Source organism: Engystomops pustulosus, chromosome 3 (assembly GCF_040894005.1).
Source record: "Engystomops pustulosus chromosome 3, aEngPut4.maternal, whole genome shotgun sequence".
In the NCBI taxonomy this organism is placed as follows: Eukaryota; Metazoa; Chordata; class Amphibia; order Anura; family Leptodactylidae; genus Engystomops; species Engystomops pustulosus.
The window spans coordinates 62860414-62888167 of NC_092413.1; the positions used below are offsets into that span (position 1 = coordinate 62860414).

The following is a 27754-nucleotide window of genomic DNA, read 5'->3' on the forward strand; positions in this document are numbered from 1 at the left end:
CAAAAGGTCGTACAGTCCTAAAAATGATATCATTGAAAATATTATCAAATTTCGCAAAAAATGACACCACCCTCAGCTCCGTACACCAAAGTATGAAAAAGTTATTAGCGCCAGAAAATCAAAAAAATAATTTTTGTACAGGAGGTTTTCATTTTTGTAAATGAAAACATTATAAAACCTATACAAATTTGGTATCCCCTTAATCGTACCGACCCAAAGAATAAAGTAGACATGTCATTTGGGGCGCTCAGTGAAAGACGTAATATCCAAGCACACAAGAAAATGGCGCAAATGCGTTTTTTCACCATTTTCATTGCATTTGGAATTTTTTTCCCGCTTCTGAGTACATGGCATGGAATATTTAATAAAATAAAAATTTAAGGTACAGTATGGTAACATTTACAGTAAAATAGACTATGGTAATGTTGTTGTTGTATGCCTTATGTTTATGAGCGACAATTTTCCTGCTATATACCTGCATGTCATAAGAATTTAAATTAAAAAAAGGACCATGTTAAATTCAAATCTGTTTTTTTTTTTATTTTTACCGGTGTTTTGTATGCGTTGGAAAAGGGGTACTCTTATACGGCGAATATATCTTAAACTCTATATTTTAAACAGGAAAGTAGGGGGGTCGTCTTATATACCAGGTCGTCTTATACGCCGGAATATACGGTATGTGGTATTTTTTCTTTACATATATTGTTGTGGAAGGGGGCCCCGCGTTGGCTGCCGAGCTGCAGGGGCCCCATCCTAAATGAGGTCCCGTACCCCTGGGACCCTTAACCCCTTAAGGACGCAGGGTATTTTCGCTCATTTCTTGCTCTCCATCTTCAAAAATCCATAACTTTTTCATTTTTCTGTGTACAGAGCTGTGTGAGGACTTATTTTGTGCGTAACAAATTTTACTTTCCCGTGATGTTATTTATTATTCCATGCCGTGTACTGGGAGCTGGAAAAAAATTCCAAATGTGGAAAGATTGAAAAAAAAAAAAAAACATGTGTGCGTCACGTTCTTGTGGGCTCAGTTTTTACGACTTTCACTCTTCGCTCTAAATAACACGTCTACTTTATTCTTTGGTTCGGTACGATTGCGGTGATACCAAATTTATACAGGTTATATGGCGTTTTAATCCATTTTCAAAAATTAAACGAATGACGCTAATAACTTTTTCATACTTTGGTGTACGGAGCAGTGTGATATGTCATTTTTTGCAAAATGAGCCGACCTTTTCATTACTACCATTTTGAGGACTGTGCGACATTTTGATACTTTTTATGTCATGTAAAAAGGTGTAAAAGTTGCATTTCGGACATTTGGGCGCCATTTCCCGTCTCGGAGGTCACCGCTGGCCATAACCATTTTTATTTTTTGATAAATCGGGCATTTTGGGACGCGGCGATACCTAATGTGAACTTTTAATATTTTATTAATTTTTCATTTTTTTTTTTTTCACTATTTCTTAGACCCTCTAGGGTACATTAACCCTAGATGGTCTGATCGTTCCTACTATATACTGCAATGCAACTGTATTGCAGTATATGGCATTTCTGCTCACTAAACATTACAATGAGCCACAGGCTCATTGTAATGAATAGGCAGAAACCATGTAGCCTCAGGTCAAACGAAGACCCGAGGTTACCATGGCAACCGATCGACTTTGCCGGTGGCAGGGAACAGGTTAACACCCGCAATTGGTGCAAGCGGGTGTTAGCGATGGGTCTTTGCTGCCATATGCAGCAAAGCCCATCTCTCTATGAAGAGAGCTCAGCCCGTGAGCCCTCTTCATACACCCTTCACAGCTCCGTAGCGGATATATCCGCCACGGAGTGTGAAGGGGTTAATCTGGCCCTGATACAAACAATAAAATTAATTTGCTGTAATGAGAATACCCCATTTAACATTTTAATTAGGCAAAACTCTCTTCAACTGTTGCAGTGAATTTTTAAACTTATGCATTAAACGGCATGTGTGACTGCACCCTGAACCCACTAGGAAATTCAGCAGTTAAAATATATGAAAGATCAGCTTAAAAAGTGTTCTATTCTTGTTACATTTTTTCTAGTAAAAAAAACCCCTTAACCCTTTCAGGACCTGGCCCTTTTTTGATTTTTCATTTTTTACTCCCCATGATCAAAAACCCATAATTTTTTTATTTTCCCATGTACAGAGCTGTGTGACGGCTTATTTTCTGCGTAACAAATTGCACTTCATAGTGATGGTATTGAATATTCCATGCCATGTACTAGGAAGCGGGAAAAAAATTCCAAATGCAGTGAAATTGGTAAAAAAACGCATTTGTGCCGTCTTCTTGTGGGCTTGGATCTTACGGATTTCCCTGTGCACCCCAAATGACATGTCTACTTTATTCTTTGGGTCTGTGCGATTACAGGGATACCAAATTTATATAGGTTTTATAATGTTTTCATACATTTAAAAAAATTAAAACCTCCTGTACAAAAATTTTTTTTGGGATTTTGCCATCTTCTGGCGCTAATAACTTTTTTATACTTTGGTGTACTGAGCTGTGGGTGTTGTTTTTTGCGGATTTTGATGACGTTTACAATGTTATCAATTTTAGGACTGTTCGACCTTGTGATCACTTTTTATAGAATTTTTTTAAATGACAAAAAAAGTGCCATTTTCGACTTTGGGCGCGATTTTCCGTTACGGGATTAAACGCAGTGAAAAACCGTTATCATATTTTGATAGATCAGGCATTTTCGGACGCGGCGATACCTAATGTGTTTATGATTTTTACTGTTTATTTATATTTATATCAGTTCTAGGGAAAGGGGGGTGATTTGAGTTTTTAGGGTTTTTTATTATAATTTTTTTTTTTTAACTTTTTTTTATTTTTATTTTTAGTACTTTTCAGACTCCCTAGGGTACTTTAACCCTAGGGTGTCTGCACGATCCTATCATATACTGCCATACTACAGTATGGCAGTATATGGGGATTTTACTACTCATACATTACAATGTGCTAACCCGAAGTAGCCTCGGGTCTTCGTGAGACCCGAGGTAACCATGGCGACGGATCGCCGCTCCCCGATGACGTCATGGGGAGCGGCGATCCTCGAAAAGATGGCGGCGCCCACGCGCCGCCATCCTTTTGAAGCCGCTAGCAGCATTGCCGGCGGCGATCAAGGTGAAAACACCCGCGATCGGTGCTAGCGCTGATCGCGGGTGTTACCGGTAAGCCTTTGCTGCAATATGCAGCAAAGACTTACCGGCTATGGAGAGGGCTTCGTCATGGGTCGTGAACGGGTTAAATCTACCATCAAAATCATGCATGAAAACCAGGCACTGTGGCTGTGGTACTCTTCTTATATTTGGTATATATGACCTCCTTCCTTCTATAATCAACTTTTATAATTATGCTAATGAAGGGTTCTGGTGAGTGTTTCCAAGTTCTGCTAATTGTAACTTGTGAATCTACAGCATGGAGGGGCTCTGGTAACACCCCACAATGCACTCCAGACTCATTGGCATAATTTTAAAAGTTGATTTTAGATGGGCTTGATTTAGAGGCCATGGATAAGTATATGAATATTATCACAGTCACTGTGCCTGGATCTTAAAGTAAGTGTCCCTGGTTTATCATGCTCAATTTTGATGGTAGATTGAAGGAAAACCGGTGTCCTAACTTAACACTCCATTAATTTTTGAAGATAGACAAACAACAGGCAGCCTCTGCATGCTAACATTCAGCAGTAAGCTTCATTGTTTACTTCCTGTGTGTCAAAATGGGCCTTGGCCATGTATTGTCAGACAGGTGCTTGACTCATTAGAATAACAGAGACACAAGACCATGGACTAATTTTTGTCCACAGAAAGTAAACAATGAAGCCTCCTCTTGAATGAAAGCAAGAAAAAAGCAATTCATACAGAAAGTATACTGCATACATTACACAAATAAAAACAATTATTTGAAGAAAGGGGGCAACCCCTTTAACTCAGTGTATATCGGAACATTCACACTGCTTCAGTAAAAGGGTTCTCTACTTAGCTAATAGGGGGTCTACTGGATGTTATCAATTGATTTCAGACACAGCAGCTGCAGGGTGAAATGCTTAGTTACTTATGTGTGCACAGTCCTCCCTCAAAAAGTACACAGAGACAGAATTACCTAACAGACCCTATATAACAGTGATGGCGAACGTTTTAGAGGCCGAGTGCCCAAACTACAGCCAGAAACCCACTTATTTATCACAAAGTGCCAAAAGGGTAATTTAATCAGCAACTTATTGCTCCCTGCTCTTCCACAGTAATCAATCGTATTGAAATGTTGAGGACCCCAATACCATTAAATGAAGGAGGGGATATTCAGATAATCAATGTAGCTTTCCTCCAGGGTCCTTTTGAGAAATAAGAATCGTGGGCAGAAGTCCCAATGATAATCCAGCCCTGTCTACACCTACTTCCTTTTCCTGCAGGAAGTTTCTGGAAAACTCTGTTCTGCTGGGGTGATGCTTGAGTGCCCACAGAGATGGCTCTGAGTGCCACCTCTGGCACCCGTGCCATAGGTTCACCACCACTGCTATATAAGGTCAATGTCCTAGAAATCCCTTTTATGTTCATGCTTCATTAAAAGTATCTCTTAATTTTGGATAATCCAGTCATTTAAAGTGTAAAACTTATGTTCACAAAATAAATTGTGTTTTAAATGGACAAATGAAAAGCCTGCTTTCTCTGTCTAGTGATTATACAGTACAGTATATTGACCCAGGTACGCATAAAATACTTGTCTGGGAGTAGAAAAGTGAAGATAACTTAGTACGTAAATTAACTATGCATTCTCTTACATTGTACAGCAGCTGTGCTTTGCAATGAAGCTCAGCATCATTAACTTGAATAGTACTCGGTTGCACACAGGCTATGTGACAAATTAAAGTGACAAGATGGCATTATTTATGGCATGATTCGGTTCTATTAGATCCATTTTGAGATCCCCATTAATTTTTCATTACTTTTTTTCCCTCTTTTTATGCAGGGTCGAATTACAAAAAGCTGTTGTTTCGGCACCACTTTTTATACTGCTCCATGTAATGTATTATGCCCATCAGTAACGTTTGTCTATGGCAGAGCATAGTAGGCTGGCATGTACGGTATGGTAGTGATAGTGAGCAGCATTGTGGCATACTTGTACTTGGCTTTCATAAAAGCTACACTTTACGGAGACTGACAATTAAGGCAGTGTGGAGACTTATAGCCATTGACGCCCCATATATCTGGCAAAGTATACAAATACTTAATTGGCAGTCTCCGTAAGGAGAACTCTTACTTCCAGACCCTAGTCAAAGTCCTCTCACTCAGCCAAACCAGTTTCCTATGCTGTTCTGAAGAGACCCAAACAGGGCGAAACAGTGCTGTCCACATTTGAGAGTGCTCTTCTGGAATAGATATACTGGATTTGGTTTTAATCACGCATAATATCATTCGGCTTCCTGTAGTCATTAATGATGTGAAGGGAGCTGCCTTACAGGATAGCTAGAAGAGGTATGGCTTTCCTTATCATATCCTGGAAAACCTTTCTGCATATGTTCCTTAAAAGCTATACCTCAGTTTACAAAATATAATTTCTCCTTCCATTTATAAAAATTGATTGTTCCTCAACCAAAAGTATTGCTATACACAAACTACACAATGTAATTAATTTTTTACAGCGCAAAATAGTTTACTGGTGGTAAAGTGTCCTAATTAGACTGCTTGTTCAGTCTAGGGGATGGGGGGCATTTTTTAACACGTTTTCCGTCATCTTTATCAAATAAATAACTTTGCAAAACTTTATGCACGCCCCTGCAAGCATACTCCTGCTCCCGGCTAGGGAATTATGATCAACAGGAGGAGACTTGCACTAATGCCACTATTCAAGTTATTAGAATGCGCATTCTTCTAAGAAAGACTTTTATTTAGTCCTCTTTTCCAGTCAAAGAGGTGGGGAGCTGCAGTATAGAGTCAAGCTACTCCGCACTGATACAGACACTGCTAACCTAGCTGAAGAGAATTCCTGATTGTATGGAAGCAGGTGGGAGATTGACAGTGACTTTGTTATACTCTGCTCTGGTAGATCATTAACCCCTCCCTCAGGAAGGTGAGGGTTGAGAGCGACACTGGCTATGTGACAAGAAATCCACTTTGCTCCTCACTCTACTCTCAGAAATTCTTTTTAGCAGCTAATTCGCTTCCATGGCAGGAACACTGCGCATTAATATAAGTATTTTTTTGTTAGAAGAATGAAGACTATAACCCCATGGATATAGGCATCAGTGAAAAATGTTTACGACATCTAAACGGTACTGTTTCTGGTTTTTGGGCGTTGGGTGGTTGCTGGTTACAGACCAGGATAGCAGTAACTTAAAAGGCTGTAAGGTAAAAGGCTTTTCCAAAGTTTATTTAAATGTAGGGGGAGAGAGGACAAAGAGGGGACAAAGAAGGAAAAAGAAAAATGCACTATTTGTATATTAAATAAATTGAGTAGGTGATGAAAAAAATTTATGCAGATTTATCAATTTAAGGGTTATGGCCCAGCGAGCACATGAGGCCTAAGACAGATTTGCACCAAAAACTTTTCACCACAGTTATGAAGAGTTTTATCTAGTTCATAAACACTTTTTCTACTTCTATGAAACAGGGTAAGGTCTTATAAAAGGTCTGTGGATTAATGGTAAAAGGGGTATGCACCAATTATTATGAAAGTCCAGGCACATTTTTTTGAGTGTATGTCAAGTCAAGGTCATTCAGTATTAAACAATGTCATAAATTGTGTGCAGTTGAGGATTTAGCAATTATTTTTAAACACACAAGGTGTTTCAGTTTAAGTTCAAGGTGTTTCAAGTTTCAGGTCCACCCTCATATCTTTGCTCTGTTTTGTTACATTTGTTGTCAACTAAAGTGTGGATTCCTCCAAAGTGTTTAAAATGTTTCACTTTTATTTTGCCACTATATCAAATATAGCTTAAAATCTACCATCAGGAAATCTACCATCAAAATCAAGCATGATAAACCAGGGACACTTACTCATAAATCCAGGAACCATGACTGTGGTAATCTCTAATTCTAACTTTTAAAATTATGCTGATGAGCCTGAGGGGCTCTGGTGGGTGTTTCCAGAGTCCCTCACTGCTGTAGATTCATTAGCTATTACTATGAGCTCAACATGTCTAACCTTTCCCCCTTTTCTACCTCCTCCCTTTGCCCGTGTAATATAGCAGCAATAGGAAGTGCAGGGGGAGAAGAAACCGGCTTTGGTCATTGTAACAACCAGTGAAAAGAAATCACTGACAAGCTCAGGTAACACCCTTGTGGCTCATTAGCATAATTTTAAATGTTTATTTTAGAAGGAAGGAAGCCATGGTAAACAAATATAAGAAGATCACAGGTAGGTGCCTGGATCTATGAATAACTGTTCCTGGTTTATCATGATGTATTTTGATGGTAGATTTTATTTAACAACTTTTTCTGAAAGTACTTCCATCACAAAAATCATACAACATAATACTCAGAATAATCAAATACATGTAATAAAATACATAAAATAACAATCTAATTAGAGATGAGCGAACATACTCGAAACTGCTCGTTGCTCGGACGAATATTTCGCCAGCTCGAGAAAAAGGCATCTCCCGCCGTTTTGAATTTTGGCGGCCAGAAACAGAGCCAATCACATGCCAGGAGACTCTGCACTCCACCCAGCATCACGTGGTACACTTACACGTCTATAGCAGTGGTTGGCTGGCCTGATCAGGTGACCCTGGAATAGACTAGCCCCTGCCAGCGCTGCTCGCCTCATTCTCTGTCTGGATGCCGTTAGGGAGAGAGCTGCTGCAGGGATAGCGTTAGGCTGTTATATTAGCTTACTGTTAGGCAGGAGTGAGTCTACAAGAACCCAACAGCCCTTTTTAGGGCTAGAATATTTTTTTTTTTCTTTGTTTGTGGCTGGGCTTGCTGGCACTAATAGTGCAGCTAGTGCCATATTGTGACGAATTTGCAGGGAGACTTGCGAACGTTCTATTTAGCTCTTAGAGACACACATATCCATCTCAAACACCTAAGTGGGACAATTTATTAGGGGTTTGATTGAATTAGGCACAGTCTGCCGATTTTTCATCACAGGCACAGCACAAAATCCTGTTGTGTGCTGTCAGTGTAGGCTAGAAACTAGCCATAGCAATCATCATCATCTTCTGTGGTTGTTGTGTGATTTCTTCTGATCGTTTTGTTAAAAAACAAAAAAACACACAAAATAAAATAAAAAAAAAAAACACAAAAAATTTACAGTTTACACTATAATTTTGAAAATGTTGAACTCTAGGGGTAGGGGGCGTGGGCGTGGGTGTCCAACTACTGCAGGGGTCAGAGGCCGTGGTCCTGGGCGGGGTTAGACACCACCTGTTGATGAGGGAGCAAGGGAACGCCGCAGAGCTACACTCCCTAGGTTCATGTCTCAAGTTACTGGGACAGTAGAGCACTGTTGAGGCCAGAACACTGCAGAACAGAACAGGTGATGTCGTGGATTGCGGACAATGGGGCAGATTTACTTACCCGGTCCATTCGCGATCCAGCGGCTCGTTCTCTGAACAGGATTCGGGTCCGGACGGGATTTATGAAGGTAGTTCCTCCGCCGTCCACCAGGTGGCGCTGCTGCGCTGAAAATAATCTGAACGCGCCGTAATACACCGAGCTGGACCAGGTGAAGGTAAGCGCTTCCCAATTGACACATTTTCGGTTATTAAATGCGGCGGTGTTTCCGAATACGTCGGGTTTTCGTTCGGCCACACCCCCGATTTCCGCCGCGTGCATGCCACAATCGGATCGCGTGCGCCAAAATCCCGGGGCAATTCAGGTACAATCGGCGCAAATCGGAAATATTCGGGTAACACATTGGGAAAACGCGAATCGGGCCCTTAGTAAACGACCCCCAATGATTCGAGCCATTTGTCCACCAGTCAGTCCACCCATGTCACCGAAATCAGCACTCCTCCAGCTCCTCCACCTCAGCCTCCTTCCCCCCAGTCTGCCCCCTCCCAGGAAAATTTGGCATTTGAACCGGCATACTCTGAGGAACTGTTTTCTGGACCCTTCCCAGAGTCACAAACCACTTGTCCGGTTGCTGCTGAGCTCTTTTCCGATGCCCAGGTTTTCCACCGGTCGCAGTCTGTGGGTGATGATGACATTGTTGACGTAGTGGAAGAAGTGTGTAAAGAGCTGTCGGATGATGAGGATACACGGTTGTCAGACAGTGGTGAAGTTGTTGTCAGGGCAGGAAGTCCGAGGGGGGAGCAGACTGAGGGATCGGAGGATGATGAGGTGACGGACCCAAGCTGGGTTGATAAGCCGGGTGAACACAGTGCTTCTGAGACGGAGGCGAGTCCTCGACGAGAACAGGTTGGTAGAGGCAGTGGTGGGGCCAGATGGAGAGGCAGGGCAAGAGCTGGTGCATCAGCGCCAAATGTTTCACGTAGTGAAGCTCCCGTGGCGAGGGCTAGATTTTTGGAAGTCTGGAGGTTATTTAAAGAAACACCGGATGACCGACGGACTGTGGTGTGCAACCTGTGCCACACCAGGATCAGCAGGGGTTCCACCACTACCAGCTTAACCAAAAATCAGTATGCGCAGGCATATGAATGCTAAACACCCCACTATATGGAACCAAGGCCATTCACACCACTGCTCCTTCCCTGTGTCATCTGCTGCCTTTGGTAGTAAGCCCCCTGCCCAGGACCCCGGCCCAAACACCTCCTGTTCGAAAACCACACCTTCGCTTCCACGATCCTCAACAGCATCCACCAATGTCTCCATGCGCAGCGTTCAGTTGTCTATACCCCAGACACTGGAGCGCAAGAGGAAATACAGTGCAACCCACCCACACGCCCAAGCCCTTAACGTCAACATCTCCAAATTACTCAGCCTGGAGAGCCTGCCCTATAGGCTGGTAGAGACCGAGGCCTCTCGAAACCTCATGGCGGTGGCCGCCCCTCGGTATTCGGTCCCCAGCCGCCACTACTTTTCCCGATGTGCCGTCCCAGCCCTGTACCAGCACGTGTCAGACAATATCATCCGTGTCCTGACCAACGCCGTTTCTGACAAGGTCCACCTGACCACAGACACGTGGACGAGTGTTGCCGGGCAGGGCCACTATATATCGCAGACGGCACATTGGGTTAACTTGGTGGAGGCTGGGACCAAGTCTGACCCTGGGGCTGGTCATATACTGCCGACGCCGAGGATTGCGGGGCCTACCTTGGTCCAGGTCTCTCAGGCCTACTATGCCTCCTCCCACCCCTCCTCCTCCAAATCATGGCATGGCGCCATCAGTCGGTAGCTCTAGGCACAGCAGCAGTGCCGTCGCTAAGCGACAGCAGGCGGTGCTCAAACTGCTGAGGCGATAAAAGGCACAGCGCCCAAGAGCTATTACAGGGCATCGCGGCGCAGACTGATCTGTGGCTGGCACCGCTGAACCTGAAGCCAGGCATGGTTGTGTGTGACAACGGCCGTAACCTGGTGGCGGCTCTGCAACTCGGCAGACTGACACATGTGCCATGCCTGGCCCATGTGTTAAATCTCATAGTTCAGGGGTTCCTCAAGAGATACCCCAATCTGTCTGATTTGCTCACGAAGGTGTGCCGCATCTGTGCGCATTTTAGGAAGTCCAGCACAAATGCTGCCACTCTCAGGGCAGCGCAGCGCCGCCTCCAACTGCCCGCTCACCGACTGTTGTGCGACGTGCCCACGAGGTGAAATTCAACATTAACCATGTTATCCAGAGTTTACCAGCAACGCAGAGCGATTGTAGACTGCCAGATGTCAACTTCCACCAGAACTGGTAGTCAGGTCAATCAGCTTCCTCAAGTCTACAATGAGGAGTGGACATGGATGTCTGATATCTGTCAGGTGCTGAGTAACTTTGAGGAGTCAACACAGATGGTCAGTGGCGATGCCGCCATCATCAGCCTCACCATCCCACTGCTTGGCCTGTTGAAAAACTCTCTGGTCAGCATGAAGTAGGAAGCTTTGCGCTCGTCACAAGAGACAGGGGAAGAAGATTCCCTTGTTGATAGCCAAAGCACCCTCAGGTCTGTTTCTCAGCACATATCGGAGGAGGTGGAGGAGGATGAGGAGGAAGAGGAGGAGAATGTTGGCGAGACAGGAGAGGGGAGCATTGCTCAGTCCTTCACTGTTCAGCGTGTATGGGCAGAAGAAGAGGAGTTGGAGGAGGAGGAAATGGACAGTCAGGCCAGTGAGGGGAGTGAATTTTTGCGCGTTGGGACTCTGGCGCATATGGCAGATTTCATGCTAGGCTGCCTATCCCGTGACCCTCGCGTTCAAAGAATTTATTCCAGCACCGATTACTTGGTATTCACTCTCCTGGACCCACGGTACAAGCAAAATCTTTCCACTCTCATCCCTGGAGAGGAAAGGAGTGTGAGAATGCATGAATACCAGCAGGCCCTGGTGTACAAGCTGAAACAGTATTTCCCTTCTGACAGCGTTAGCGGCAGAGGGCGTACTTCTGCGGGACAAGTAGTGAGGGAGAGTAGGCGAGCAGGCAGCTTGTCCAGCACTGGCAGGGGTACACTTTACAAGGCTTTTGCCAGTTTTATGTCACCCCAGCAAGACACTGTCACCTGTCCCCAGTTTTGGCAGAGTAGGGCTGATCTTTACAGAAAGATGGTGAGGGAGTACGTAGCTGACCATACCATCGTCCTAAATGATCACACAGCTCCCTACAACTACTGGGTTTCAAAGCTGGACATGTGGCACGAACGCCTTGGAGGTTCTTGCCTTCTAGCATGTTGTCTAAGCGGGTTTTCAGTGCAGCTAGTGGCATCACCGTACACGCCTGTCGACTGACAGGCTGACGCTTATCAAGATGAATAAAGCCAGGATTTCTCAGGATTTCCATTCTCCACTAGGTGAAAGAAGCTCAACCTGAATAACCGCCATAACCAAGCCAATTACTTATAAGAACAGTACTACACTTCATCTTATACAAAAGGTTCTTAGAAGTGAGGTTTGTAGCCCGCGCCTGCTTTGAAAATTATAATTTTTTTAAAAACTAAACGCTTCTGTCCCCCAGGCCCATTTTGGGTGGGAAGGAGCCGAGATGCAGGGGCTTGGACAGGAGAAAGCTCGCCTGGCAGCGGACCGCCAGCTCCATCCCAATATCCAACTAATATAGTTTTAACTGCAGCACCTTTAATCTACTACTACTTTACTGCCTCCATACATCGTCCCCTTATCAAACAAGCTGTGTCAGGCAGAATTTTCAGGTGTTTCACCAGATACATAATGGAACTCGGCCCATCTGTCGCCGCCATGCTGGAGACCTAAAGTTGCAATCATAGCAGCGCTATATGGATGCCCCATACTGTTGCTCCTAATCATGGGACCATTTCCGAAAAAACAATTAAAAATAGAACTGCTATGCTATTCCATTATTCCTAGATGAAATATTCAAACGACCCCGCCAGCTCCATCCCAAGATTAGGCAGCCTCAAAGGCATCCATGCATGCTGCCCCTGCTGTTTCCTGTCCATTTCGCCCCCACGATCCTCCACAGCGTCCAGCAATGTCTCCATGCGCAGCTTTCCACTGTCTACACCCAAGACGCTGGAGCGCGAGAGGAAATACAGCACATCATCCCCTTATCAAACAAGCTGTGTCAGGCAGAATTTTCAGGTGTTTCACCAGATGCATAATGGAACTCGGCGCATCTGTCACCGCCATGCTGGAGACCTGAAGTTTCAATCATAGCAGTGCAATATGGATGCCCTATACTGTCGCTCTTAATCATGGAAGTCGTCTCCATGGCTGCCTCCACATGTCGTCCCCTTATCAAACGAGTTGTGTCAGGCTCATTTTTCGGTTGTTTCACCAGATACATTATGGAACTTGGTCACTATGTCGCCACCATGCTGTGTTATCGACTAAATATACCGTCAACCTTTTGTTCACATAGGAAATCATTTAATTGCTTCTTGCTCACATCTTTTGGTTCCTCTCTGCCGCCTTAACCAGGCAAAATACTGATACATACAGTGCTACACGTTATCCTAGCCAAATTGGTTTGAAGCCTGAGTCCATTTGGGGTATGTCGCCATGCCACTCTCTAGCCTGCCGCTGCTGCCACTGCCTCTGCATGCCGTCCCCTATAGTGTCAGGGTCAATTATTGGATGTTTTAGATGCTATCTAGCCTCATTCGGTCACTCTGTCATCGCCATGCTGTTGCCCATAATTTTGGCATAATGGTGCGATTAAGCAGCCTCAGAGGCATCCATGCATGCTGCCCCTGCTGTTTCCTGTCCATTTCCGTTCTGTTTCCATCATTTTCTGAGGTTTCCAGGTGTTTGGCCAAGCTTCCCTGTCCCCTTGAAAAATTCTCGAGTCTCCCATTGACTTCAATGGGGCTCGTTATTCGAGACGAGCACTCGAGCATCGGGAAAAGTTTGTCTCGAATAACGAGCACCCGAGCATTTTAGTGCTCGCTCATCTCTAAATCTAATGCATTAAATGGGTATTCCAGGAATAAACATAATTCATATTCAAATGGATTATTAAAATATAAGCTAATGTGTAACTAGTTATTTAACATTTTGCTCCTCTTAGCAGAAAAATGTTGTGGACATGCACTGTAATGAAGAGTTAAAATGCTGCTGGCCCTTTAACCAGTTCGCGACCGCCCGCCGTGTATTCACGGGCTGAGACCTCTCCATAACCGGTAAATCTTTGCTGCACATTGCAGCAAAGGCTTACCGGTAACACCCACGATCGGTGCTAGCACCGGCAACTTCAAAAAGATAGCGGCGCATGGGCGCCGCCATCTTACCTAGGATCGCTGCTCCCCGTGACGTCATTGGGGAGCGGCGATCCGTCTAGATGGTAGCCTCGGGTCTTCCGAAGACCCGAAGCTATTTCGTTTTAACCCCTTCATCACAATGTGCTGATAGCACATTGTAATGAATGAGGAGGAAAATCCCCATATACTGCCATACTGTAGTATGGCAGTATATGATAGGATCGATCAGACAACCTAGGGTTAAAGTACCCTAGGGAGTCTGAAAATAGTAAAAATAAAAATAAAAAAATAGTTAAAAAAAAAAATTATAATAAAAAACCCTAAAATTTCAAATCACCCCCTTTCCCTAGAACTGACATAAATATAAATAAACAGTAAAAATCATAAACACATTAGGTATCGACGCGTCCGAAAATGCCCGATCTATCAAAATGTCATAACGGTTTTTCAATGCGTTTAACCCCGTAACGGAAAATAGCTCCCAAAGTCGAAAATGGCACTTTTTTGCCATTTTGAAAAATATAAAAAAATCTATAAAAAGTGATCAAAAGGTCGTACAGTCCTAAAAATGATATCATTGAAAATAATATCAAATTTCGCAAAAATTACACCACCCACAGCTCCGTACACCAAAGTATAAAAAAGTTATTAGCGCCAGAAGTTGGCAAAATCAAAAAAATTACAGGAGGTTTTAATTTTTGTAAATGTATGTAAACATTATAAAACCTATACAAATTTGGTATCCCCTTAATCGTACCGACCCAAAGAATAAAGTAGACATGTCATTTGGGGCGCTCAGTGAAAGACGTAATATCCAAGCCCAAGAAAATGGCGCAAATGCGTTTTTTCACCATTTTCACTGCATTTGGAATTTTTTTTTCCGCTTCCGAGTACATGGCATGGAATATTTAATACCATCACTATGAAGTGCAATTTGTTACGCAGAAAACAAGCCATCACACAGCTCTTTACGTGTAAAAATAAAAAAGTTATAGATTTTTGAAGGTGGGGAGTGAAAAATGGACATGAAAAAACAGGGCCCGGTCCTTAACCGGTTAATCAGTCCTATGAGTTTGTCCCTGTGGAAGATGCCCAGTACAGAAGATGACTGCTGGTAACAAGTCCAAATCGCATGTTCTGCACTGGGCAGGTCATGTGATCCTCATAAATTTTTAGCTGTAGTCGGGTGGCTGCAGTGAATCCAGTATGGCCAGTGTTATGGTGAGACGCTGTCTCAGTGGTGTAATGTGCAGTGATGCCAGTTACACATCATTACTATGGTAACAGAACAATAAATCCTGTTAGATCATCACTGGGAGCAGAGCATGAGAGGAAAGAGCTGCAGGATCATGGGACTTTAATTTTCCAGTGGCAGCTGTCTTGTAACTCCTCCTACTAAAGAACACTTTTGTTAATTATAAAATCAAGCTATTTAAAGGGGTTTTCCCACTAAATAAAATACTAAAATCACAATCCCCTAGTGATGTTTACACAATAAATATCATTTACTCAGTTTTACTGCTGTTTTAGCTCCTATCACTCCCTAGGCTGGTCAGGGCAAAATTCCAGGGTATAGGCGGGGACTCTCTAACCAGACATATTACAATCCATCTAGTTCTGTGTGCTGGTAATGTTGTTAGATTATCAGGATACAGGTGTACATACACTTTAATCTGGCTTCTGACATTGTACTAACACACTGACACATAGAAAGATGAGACAGGTCAGAGATGATGAGATCCATGAGATCCCAGAGGCATGACAGATAGAGGCTGACAGACTTTTACACTGTCAGCTTTGCTACTTCTCTGTTCTCACAGATATGTGCCTACCTCTCCCTTCCCCGGGATCACTTATCTGCTTGTAGTTTGGAGCTTGCAGCTTCTCTTTCCTCGCGATGAGGTGCTGGAAGGAAGTGAATTAGTGAGTGTCTGTTAACACTGTATGGGTGGCGTGGCTACAGGCACAGAGCAGAAAGAGACAGAATCTCAGCAGCACGGAGTCACACAGGAGACTCCAAGATGGTGGCCACCCAAGCCTAAGTCTGAAGTTACAGGGTCATGTCTAGGGGTAACTGAAATTATGTACACCAGGGCTGACAGACAGGTTGGACTTAGATCTGTGAAATTCAGCATTTTTGTTAACAACAGTAAATTAGTACATATAAGAAACTTGTCTTTGTGGGAATAAGTTCCATTTTGTGATAAATTCCTTTTTGTTGTATTCATTTACAACATTAAGTTTTGTCATATTTTGTAGCAGACGTTCATATTCCTGGAATACCCCTTTAATGTTGCAAAGTGTCGGAGAAACTTCCAAGCTGTTAACAGCAACCATAGTGTCACATGTCACATCTGTAGCAAAGCTACGTGTGAAAGCAATAAAGACGACATTTATGTGTAGCTCACATACTTCTAAAAACCATAAAAGTAAAAAAGATATAAATATATAATAATCAGTTCCTTTCATCCTTAATGCTTATTCGAGTTTACTTTTGCTTTTAGATTATTTTTTACATATATTGTTTAATGTTTTTCTTGCCGTTATAAATTCATATATTATATATACATTTTATATTTCAGTTTTTTTTACAAAGATTTGAAAATGAATGCAATTATATATTAACTTTGAAATAATTTGTATAGAAAGTGTAAAAATAAACATTAGAAGCATATCAATAATAGCAATATCTACCATCTGTAATATTGATAAATATGGTTTCCTAGTAAAGCAGCAGCTGCCATCAGGTAGGTATGAAAGCAGAGAGGCCTCAGCTTTGTTCTTGCTGCTTAGCATGAAGTGTAGCTCATATGAAAGCAGATAATGTGAGCACAGGCCTTACCATTACAACAGACGGGTGAGAAGAGTGTGCAGGGAGGAGTTCAGCATCCAGCTCCTCCATTCCCTCTGTTAGCCCCTCCACTTCAGTGACAGTGAGCAGCATTGTGGCATGCTTGGCTTTCATAGTTAACATCTTGCACTTGGAGTTTAGTGATGCTATCTGCTCTTGATAGCCTTTGATCTTCTTTGCCAGCTCCTGTGAACACATTTTAATTCAGTAGGCTAAGACAGAAGAGCAACCATGAAGGAAATCAAGCTTGCATTGTATTTCAGGCTTGCAATTACGCTGTGAGTGGCTGGCCAATAACATCCCAGCTCACGAGCCTTGTATAAACAGCCAGTACTGGCTGAAAAGGAGGATGTTGACTATGAAAAAGAATGACGACGCCAGCTGCATCTCACAATACAGCGACACCACAAGCCATGCTTCTAGACCAGGAAATGGTACTGACAAGAATCAGAGCAGGGGGGGGGGGGGAAATGGACACAAGTGACAAGATTCTGTGTGCTTCATATAACTAACAATAAGCAACCCCCCCCAGGTGGCTCATGTCTCCGAATCTGTAATGAGGTCATGTGGTGACTACAACTATCAAAAATGCAAAAATGCACCAGTCAGCCCCAAGCCAAGAATAAAACAATGCATGTAGGAATAGAGAACAATAGAGATTAAAATGACAAAAGTCACCCTCCATGGCTAAGCTAAGTATCCTCATATGTGACACAGAAACAAAGATTTCTTCAATCTCATTAAATAAATTAAAGTATGTCACTTTAAACACATATCAAAGGGATATTAAAGTAATACCCTAGCAATCATTTATCTAGTAAAAGGAGACCATGACATCTGGACTGATTTTCTATGCTGGGGCCACTTTTGATGCTGTGTCACTTCAGTGCTATGATTTCTGTGGTCCCTGTCAGGCTTTCCTTAAAGGAAATCTACCATTTGATTTGATGCATTATGAACCAAACATACATTGAGATGCTGTAGCTACTCTGATGCAGGATCATATTTGTTTAATCCCTGTGCTGAGTGGCTTTGATGAAAAAACAATTATAATACAGGTGGTCCCCTACTTAAGGACACCCGACTTACAGACGACCCCTAGTTACCGACGGACCCCTCTGCCCACTGTGACGTCTGGTGAAGCTCTCTGGAAGCTTAACTATAGTTCCAGATTGCAATGATCAGCTGTAAGGTGTCTGTAATGAAGCTTTATTGTTAATCATTGTTCCCATTAGAGCAAAAAATTTTGAAACTCCAATTGTCACTGGGGCAAATAAAATCATTTGTATAGAACTTCAATTATAAAATATACAGTTTCGACTTACATACAAATTCAACTTAAGAACAAATCTCTGGACCCCTTGTACGTAACCCGGCGACTGCCTCTACAGGTGGTCTCCTACTTAAAAACACCCGACTTACAGATGACCCCTAGTTACAAATGGACGTTAGCAATTATTGTACTGTAGCCTCAGGTTTCAATAAACAGCTGTAACAGTTATCTAGTGTATCTGCAGTTAAGCTTTATTGTTTATCCTGGTTCTTATGACAATCCAGTATTTTTTAAATTGTCACAATTGAGACCAAAAAAAAATGTGTCTGGGGTTACAATTATAAACTATACAGTTCCCACTTACATACATACAAATTCAACTTAAGAATAAACCTGCAGAACCTACCTTGTAGGTAAACCGGGGACTGCCTATATTATGATAATGAAGCTCTGTAGCTTCTGTGCCAGGCTTTTCCTTTCACATTAATTATGCTCTGCACCAGAGGAGGATGTAATCACCATTCTCCCTGCCAGGGATAATAATCAGTTGCTACACCATCCCCATGGTTATTTTATGACATTTGCTTTAAGACCCCTGAAGACCTTCCCACCGAAGCACCTGTCCGTTTTTGATTTTATGCTTTTCACTTTCAACCTTCCAAAAGCCATAACTTCTCTTTGCTCTGCTTAAAGACCTATATGAGGGCTTGTTTTCTATAGGATACATTTTCTTTCTTGCTGTACCTAATATAACTATGATTTGTTTTGGGAGTTTATCACACCGCAGCCACATACCTAGGGGAATGTCCTAAATATCTGAGATGAGAATATCACTTTTAGTCTACTCAAGCAGTTACATAATTCAGCTACCAACTCAAATTTCTTTCAATGATCAACAATACATACTTCGTGATGTTTAATTTGGAACTGTAATTCTTGGATGTTGTTAGTGGTTACTCGAGCATCTTTCAACTCCCGATGTGCCTCCTCTATCAGTTGCTGCAAATGTTTCATCTCTTGTTCATATTGCTCATATTGAGCCACTGCTTCCTGTAGGTTAAATATGTAATTATCAACCAAACACAATATTAGACACAAATAATAGAGTTATTCATGTTGAGGTTTAAAATGAAAGAGCTTTTTAGTTTACTTTATATTGATGACCTATCCGTAGCATAGTCCACCAATACTATCTGCTGGTACCCTATTAAACGCAAATATTAAATGAAAGTTATTTATATGTAGGTATTCCTACAATGTAAGGCAAGCAGACATTAAAAAATATATAAAACAATGCTGTGAAGCATGGGGATCCCGCCACAAAGGTGGTGTTTGGTCGTTGATATATGGTCACCACATAATCCATGTCAAAGTAACTGAAACACGCCCAATATATCAAGACTCTTTTTTTTTAAAATATTTATTTTTGTGTAAGGTCATGTAAAAATGTTTACAATGGTAGACTGTATTGTTTCACCAGTTATGTTATAGTTACAATAATTTTAAAGGTGTTTAAGGCCTTGAAATATTCATACATATTTCACTGGAGAGCGTATTTGATACAATATCCCACACTACTCTTGTCTCTTAAAGTGTTCACTGATGTAGCGTTTAGGAAATAAAATATAACTTTTATTGGTAAATATATTAAAAACAAACCCCCCAAATTAAAAGCATCTGGTATCACATTGATAAATCTGTGGACCCTAATCTCTAGTCCACAAATAATAAAGTGTGTCAGGGCTAGAGCAGCAGTAGTTGGACTTAAATTTCTTGGGATCGGTTCACACACAGATTTAGTCTGTAGGTAGTTACTGACCGCAAAGTGTATATGCACAAAGCTGTTACAGATATCCTTAGTTCTATATGCCTTGCCCTGAATAGCTACAAATATGTGATTACACATTCAAGACACATATTGTATCTCTCTATATCTCCTATTGTTCCTACGCGTTTCGCCCACCATCCATGGGCTCATCAGGGGATAGTAAAGAAGATTCTTGTCATAAGGTACTGATGATCAACCCTAGAAATTCAGAGAAAATAAAAAGAGAGGATACGCTGGCGTCCTGATGGTGGGCCCCAGCGTTTTAGTCGTAGCCCATGGCCTTCAAATATTAATACAAAAAGCATTTGGAAAAGCATTTGAAAAGAAGAAAATGTACTCAGCACTATTTAGTTCAAAAATAATAACTGTAGGAAAGCTTCCAGAGGACAATTTGGGATGATATTCAAAATGCTTAGCACCTACCTGCATAATATTACACTGTTGAATGGCAGTGTGTTGAAGACGACTAGTCTCCTCTTGCAGCCTGACAGCAGTACGACATATGAGAAGGCTGGTGACAACTTCTTCAGGAATTCTTAAGGCACTTTGGCAAAGTTGGACAGCATGAACCTTTGGTTTTAGGGACTCCATTTTTGATAGTAGGTGCTGTAGAGATAATCTTTCTTACAATATATGCATTCACGTCTTATAAAATTGTGGTATATTGCTAGAGTGACCGAGCATGAGGATTTTGTGAAAAACTGAATCAGTTTTCAAGCCCCATTATAATGTGAAGGTGTGCACTAGCAATAAGTGACAACATTATAGGATACCAATATCTGTGTAAATTGATGACAAGTTAACTGACTAGGTCAGTATTACTAGGTCAAACGTTGGCTGCGGGTGTTTGGAGAGAGCTCACAGGCTAAGCCCTCTCCACAGCGGGTGAGCGACACCCACCTGTAACACCCACGATCGGTGGTTGGAGCGATGCCATATTGACTTAGATCATCGCTCCCTGAGACATCAGCAATCTTTTGGTACGACAGCCTTGGGTCATACAAAGACCTGAGGCTGTCTCGTTTCACACCATGTATTACAATGTTCAATTTGCACATTATGACAGATGTGGGAAATCCCCATATACTACCATACTATAGTATGCCAGTAAATGGAAGGATCAATCAGACAACCTACGGTGAAAGTACCTTAGGGGGTCTGAAAAATAGTAAAAATAAAAAAAAGTTAAAAAATAAATGAAGCACCATAAAATTCCATTCCCCCCCTTTCCCTAGAAATGATATAAACAGTGAAAATCATAAACATGTTAGGTATCGCTGGGTCCCAAAATGTCCGATTTATCAAAATACAATAACTGTCAATCCCGGCATTTAACCCCATAACGAGAAAAAAATAGCGCCCAAAGTCGAAAATGCCACTTTTTTGCCATTTTGAAAAATATAGAAAATTCTATAAAAAGTTATGAAAACACTGTACAGTCCTCAAAACGGTATCAAAACATCAAAAGTCAATAACATTTTTGTAAATGTATGAAAACACTATAAAACCTACATATATTTGGTATCCCCGTGATTGTACCAACCCAAAGAATAAAGTAGACATGTCATTTGGGATGCACAGTGAAAGACGTCAAATCCAAGCCCATAGGAAACAGCTGAAATGCAATGTCACTGAATTTAGATTTTTTTTCCCGCTTCCCAATACATGGAATGGGATAGTAAATACTGTCACTATGAAGTGCAATTTGTTAAGCCAAAAGACAAGCCCTCACACAGCTTTTTAAATGGAAAAATTGGGCTTTTGAAGGTGGAAGTGAAAAATGAAGCTGCAAAAATGAAAAAGGGCCTGGTCATTAAGGGGTTAATAAGGATTTCATTTAAAAAAAATGTTTGGAATATTAAACAACGCTGATATGTGCACATACTTGTCTATGAGACAGCTGTTCCTTAAGGCTCAGGCGACCCAGCTCAGGAGAGGTCAGCGTAGTCTGAGATTGCTCTAAAGCAGTTTGCAAGGCTCTAACTTCACTTTCAAACTTCTTCATATCCTATAGGAAGAAGAAACAGCATTGTTGAGCAGGATCTATAGATTTTGATTAAAGTCAAAAAAGGGAGAGGGTCCTGACACATAGATCTCTAACTCCTGCATTTGAATGGTATGGTCAAAACAAAGGCGTTCAACAGACCAAAATACAGTTAAATCCAAAAGATGATGTATTTACTATAAAACATTTTAAACAAATATGTCTAAAATAACCTACAAAAATAGTACATTTTATTATAACTTTAAGAGGACCCCGGTCTGACATGTTTCTAGTGTGGTGCAAAGCCACAGCTTTTATCAGGGGAATATAGGGAACAGTTAGCACAGAGGTCTGCTGTCCATGGGAGTTGAACAGTGTTTGTAATCCAATCTCACATCACTACACATTGGTGAATGCAGAGTGAAAGGATAGGGCTGGGTACTACCTCTGAAAGGGAGGGAGCTATTTGAGTACCATGGCAGGGTTTAGTTTCTGTATAGGGCATAATAGGGTTCGTTGTCCACTACTCGACACCCATGGGTACAGCTTCCGACGTTTACCACTGGGCTTGGTACAATCCAACCATTTATTATGTATCTATGTAACTGGTTTTGTGTATGGCCCACTAGTTTTATATGCCTGATTGTGTATTTTGTGGTGAGACTATTTTTGTTTGTGATTTTAGTCAATTATTAAACATTACATCTTATTGTAAATAAATCACCTTTTGGATTTATATGTGAGTTTTGTTTACATTTTATTCTAAAGGTGTATAAAGCCTTAAAATAATAATACAATTGGACAAATATTTTGGAAATAACAGCAGGAAATGTGGTCACCAGAATTTATTTGAAAAATTAAAACTGAAGAAAAGCTTTCTAAAACAGGACAATTTAGGATACAGATACTGGTAAATTGTGTGTAACAATGAATGTTGTACTTAAATGAGGATTGTAGTCACTTTCTTTTTTAATAAAGGACATCTACTGGCTCCCAAATCACCCACCAAATGACAAATCACTTGGGAAATAGGAAAAATGACTGAAAGTTTATAAAGTGTCCTATATAATGAGTGATTATGCACTGGTGTATACCCTTTAAACAAATAGAGTGTGCTGAAAAGTTATGCAAGTGTCAGTTATAGTTTTTGTGAAATTCCCCACAGTAGTCTTTGAATAAGAATCTTCAATAAGTTAGTACCCATCCCTTGTAAATAAATAATGTTTCCCGTTTGCTGACTGCAGACAGAAATCTTGAAACTGATTATATACCCAGATAAAGAATATTATAAATCTCTATACCTTAATTACACATGACCAGCTTTATTCACTGATACCGTATAGTGAAACAAGAAGGGACATGTCGTACCTTCGCAGCATCCTGAAGGTTTTGTAAGCGATGTTTTATTGTCTGTTGCAGTTCTACAGTCTGGCTTCCAAGTTCTGATACTTGCTGAGACAGTTCTTCCGTCTGGTAAATACTTGACAAATATTCAATCTTTTCATTCATTGCTTCTAGATCACTATGGATATCTCTGGACTCCTCCAACACAGCCTGGAACAGAAACAAAGTCAATGCAATGGAAAAGAGTTATCTAGGCAGCATCTTGTTGAAATAGTATATAACATAAGGAGGTACCTGGTGAGCCCCTGCTTGGTCACGAAGTTGGCTTGAGGAGCTCCAGGTGATGTTACTGCTCACTAATATTTTAGCCTTTTCAATCCAACGTAGAATAAATTCTAGCATTTCATTGTATTCTTCCAATTGAAAAACAGCCTATAGATGTTGGTGTAATAAAAAAGTAAACATATTTTTGGAGGCAGGTCACTAAAAATGTTCATAAGTTTTTATGTCCCAATTGGCTGAGTAAAGCTGCTTTTATTCTTTGCCATCAGGGGGGTTAATATATAGACTTGGATTACCAGAGTAGCTAAGAAGCTGTAGCTCATAGAACATCGTCATGAACCTGAGTTGTTTTTATAAGGCTGCGGTTACACTTTCGGCTAGCATTGCTTAATGCAATGCTTGCACCCAGGGGGCGGGCTTGGCCAAACCCATATGTGTTTCCAGTGAAACACATGTGATCTGTAAGCAGCACCCGGTGTCTTGCATTTAAACAATACAAGACACTGGGTGATGGTTAGTGATTGCATGCATTTCACTGGAAACACATATATGATTAAGCAGAGCCCTGCCCCCAGCGCGCTAGCATTGCCTTAGGAAATGCAACGCTAGCAGAACGTGTTACCACAGCCTAGAGGTCTTGAATTGAAATGATATTTATGATGTATGGAAACATTTTACATAGTCTAAGTGCACTTTCAGAAATAGTAATACTGATTTAATGTGGTCTCTACCAAAAGCCCATGACAATTTATTGTATAATAGCGAAGTTCTCAAAGCCCTGTTTAAGAGTATAATAAAATCAATGATGATTTTGGGTCACACTGTGGATTTTTTTAAAATACACTGAATACTCATTGTACTTTAAGAACTGTTCTAGATTTTTAAACAAAGGTTTCACTTTGCAACATAAAGTGATGAAATTCAGCAACATATTGTATCTGCACCAAAATCTAGTTCTGATTTTGGAGAGAATGGGGGTTACGGTGTACCATCATTGCCCCACTTTTCCCTCTTGATATATAGGACAGGGGGGGGGGGTGAGGCTGTGCAGTGATTATTTCTACACAGCATTTTCATTTGTTGCGGCACAGAAGCCCTTATAAATATCTGATAAACACCCCATGTTGTGTGTGTTTTTAATTATTTATTTTTTGCTTAAAACTAAAGCTCTATATTGTCCTATGAAATTATGTATAAGGCTCAGAGTGCATAATAAGAATGTTATATTATGTATTTTATTTTTATTAGGACTGGCATACCTGTTTGACTTTGCCTGCTCGGTATTGTGCCAGTTTACCGGCCTGCTGCTGTAGTTCGATAAGTTTTCCTATCTTATCCACTAGTTGTTTTCCCAGTAAGTGATTCTGCTCAGCAAAGTCTTGGATGGCAGCATCCAATTCCACAAGCCTTATATTGCACTTGTCTAGTTCTTCACATAAGATCTGTATGAAAGACATACAGTTGTTAAACTCATAGAAATTCTACCTTAAAAGGACAATGAACAACAGTATGACGATATAAAAGAATGACCATAAAAGTTAATTTTTGGCATTACAATTCTATGTGGTATATTAAATGCATATTCAAAACTAAAATACACTTGGGTAGTAAAGAAATAGAGGGTTAGGCTACATACTCACTGACGTATGCCCACATGGCTACAGCCGGGTGGGCATTCGTCAGCCGCAATGGAAAGGAGGAGTGGTTACCCTCCCCTTTTCCATAGTGATCCACGGTGCACGGTCCATTACACGGGAAAGATAGTACATGTCCTATCTTTTCCCTGTGTAAGGAGTGGTACGGTGTTGCACGTGTGCTGCACCGGATTGCTCCGCGCGGCCATTTCCAGTCTATGGGGGGACATAAGTACATACATCCCCTATGGTGGTGTGAATGTAGCCATAGAGTGTTAGTTCAATACCTGTCATAACTGATCATCTTCCACAGTTTACAAAGGTGCCTGAGATTTTCAGTATATAATATTATTTTAATCTCAATATTTATTACATACCACATGGTCTTTTCTAGCTACAGTCACATCAACCGATTTCTCTTTTAGTTTTCCAAGGATTAAATTCAGCTCCTCCTCAGTTTCTGATATTTGCTTCTGCAGCTCCTGGTAAAGTGTTTGATTCTGCTGTGCTTCTTTTTGCTTCACTTGAATCTACATTGATAAAACATAATCCATTAGGTCTTTGCAGAGTCACGTGACTATTATAGTTTCAGGGTAAACTGAATTTGGACTAAGGCAAGACAAAAGATATTTAATCATATTTTTTCATCATTTTCTTTTAATGCGTTCTGGGATACAAGGGAAGAGATCTAAACTCAAAGATCTGTCATGATATAAACAACAGACTTACTTTACTATCTACACTAATAATAGTAGGTTATAATATTTCCACATGGTGGCAGCAGAGGTTTTGCTAAGGAATTATGAACACAGACTAAAACATTTTGTTCCATCTTTCTGGGAGCATTGCTCAATTTCTTCATATATAAAGACTTTCTTAAGCCCTACATTTAGTGAATATGCTGCAAAAAGTTGGAGTAAGTAAGCTATTGTATTCTGGAAAATAAAAACTTATTTTGGCCCTAGACCATGGTTACTAAAAATGTTGAAAGCACACATATAGGGAAGGTGTCTCTTTTTAACCCCTTATCACCGACACTAGTTTTCAGCTCAATGACCAGACTCGATTTTTCAAATCTGACATGTCTCACGATAATTGGTTATAACTTTGGAACGCTTTAACATATCCCAGTGATTTTGAGAATGTTTTCTCGTGATACATTGTACTTCATGTTAGTTATAAATTTAAGTGATACGTTTTGCGATTCGTTCTGAAAAAAAGTGAAAATTTGGCAAAAGTTTGTAAAAATTCTTCATTTTCCAAGTTTGAAATGTTCTGGTTTCCAGACAGGAAGTAAAACTACCCAAAAAGCTTGATAAATTACATTTACGGAATGTCTGCTTTATGTTGGGATGATATTTTATGCATCCTCTCACTTTTCTAGTATGTTATGAGGCGCAGAACTTTAGGTGCGATTTTTCTCATTTTCATGAAAATTGCCAAAACTCACATTTTGAGGGAAAACTCAGCTTCCAAGTGACTTTGTAAGGCCTAAATAATAGTAAAACCCCATAAATTACCCCACTATAGAAACGTCACCCCTCAACATATGTAAAACAACTTCTATTAAGTCCATTAACCCTTTAAGTGTTTCACATGCGTTAAAACAATATGGACCTGCGATTTAGAAACTATGGAATTTTTTTGGAAAATACATTCATTTAGGCCAAACTGACAGTTTCAGATTAAATTAAATGATGAAACGCACTGCAACGTTTGATGCCCAATTCCTCCCGAGTGTACTGATACCCCATATGTGGTGGTAAACTTCTGTATGGGCGCACGGCCGAGTATAGAATGAATGGAGGCACCATTCACAGCAGATTTGTATTGTCACATTGTACTACCTATACATTTTTATTTTTTTGGTAATGCAAACATATGAGGGCTTATTTTTTACGGGATGAGATACAATGTATAGATAATTCATTTAGGGGGTCTCTAGTTTATTCATGAGATTTTATTAACTATTTCAAGGGGGACACAAACAAAATCATCAATTTTTATTTTGGATTTTTAGCATTTTTTTCCCCCCGCTCACCTTAATGTAAAAATAATATTTTATCTTTATTCTCTGGTTCACTACGATTGCGGTGATACCTCATTTATATAGTTTTTCTTATCTTTGCTCAATTTTCCTGAGCAAAACCAATATTGGAAAATATCGCATTGTTTTTACTATTGACAAATTTTTAGGGCCATAACTTCTGTATTTTTCTGTTGTCAGACCTGGTTGAGGGCTTATTTTTTGCGAAAAGAGTTGTTCTTTTCAGTCGTATCATATTAGGGAACGTAGCTTTTTTTGATCACTTTTTAGAACATTTTTTGTGATGGTGTTTGATGAAAAATTGTATATTACGTGAACTTTTACGTAGTTTTTTTTTTTCATCGTTCACCGAGCGGGTTCAATATTGATTTAGATTTATTGTACAGATTAATACGGACGCGGTGATACCAAATATGTACATTTTGTGTGTTTTTGTGTTTTATATACTGTATTTGCATTATATGTGTAACTGGGGAGATTATGGGACTTTATTTTATTTATTTATTTAATTATTATTATAAAATGATTTAATCTTTTTTTTTTGTACTTTCACATATTTTCCACCTTTTGGCTTGAACAAGCGATCATCCGATCACTTATTCAAGCCTCTAGCCTCAAGTGTATTGCAGTGTATAGTGTAAGTAACTGAGCGCATGAACGCAGAACCCGGCGAGAAGAGGAGCCGACAGCCTAGGGTCACTCGTCGGG

General features: G+C 40.8%; 1 protein-coding gene across 16 annotated transcripts in view; it reads right to left on the reverse strand.

Annotated features, from left to right (window-relative positions):
- The window catches only part of SYNE1 (spectrin repeat containing nuclear envelope protein 1), a 476843-nt gene that overhangs the window by 147874 nt on the left and 301215 nt on the right, over nucleotides 1–27754 (reverse strand). For all 16 annotated transcript variants that reach the window (XM_072140948.1, XM_072140950.1, XM_072140965.1 and 13 more), the window contains 8 exons: nucleotides 25377–25529; nucleotides 24625–24807; nucleotides 23378–23515; nucleotides 23108–23293; nucleotides 21641–21763; nucleotides 20179–20361; nucleotides 18834–18977; nucleotides 16646–16840 (listed from right to left, as the gene is read on the reverse strand). In XM_072140948.1, the coding sequence (XP_071997049.1) occupies nucleotides 16646–16840; nucleotides 18834–18977; nucleotides 20179–20361; nucleotides 21641–21763; nucleotides 23108–23293; nucleotides 23378–23515; nucleotides 24625–24807; nucleotides 25377–25529 (1305 nt within the window). The remainder of the gene's footprint in view (nucleotides 1–16645; nucleotides 16841–18833; nucleotides 18978–20178; nucleotides 20362–21640; nucleotides 21764–23107; nucleotides 23294–23377; nucleotides 23516–24624; nucleotides 24808–25376; nucleotides 25530–27754) is intronic.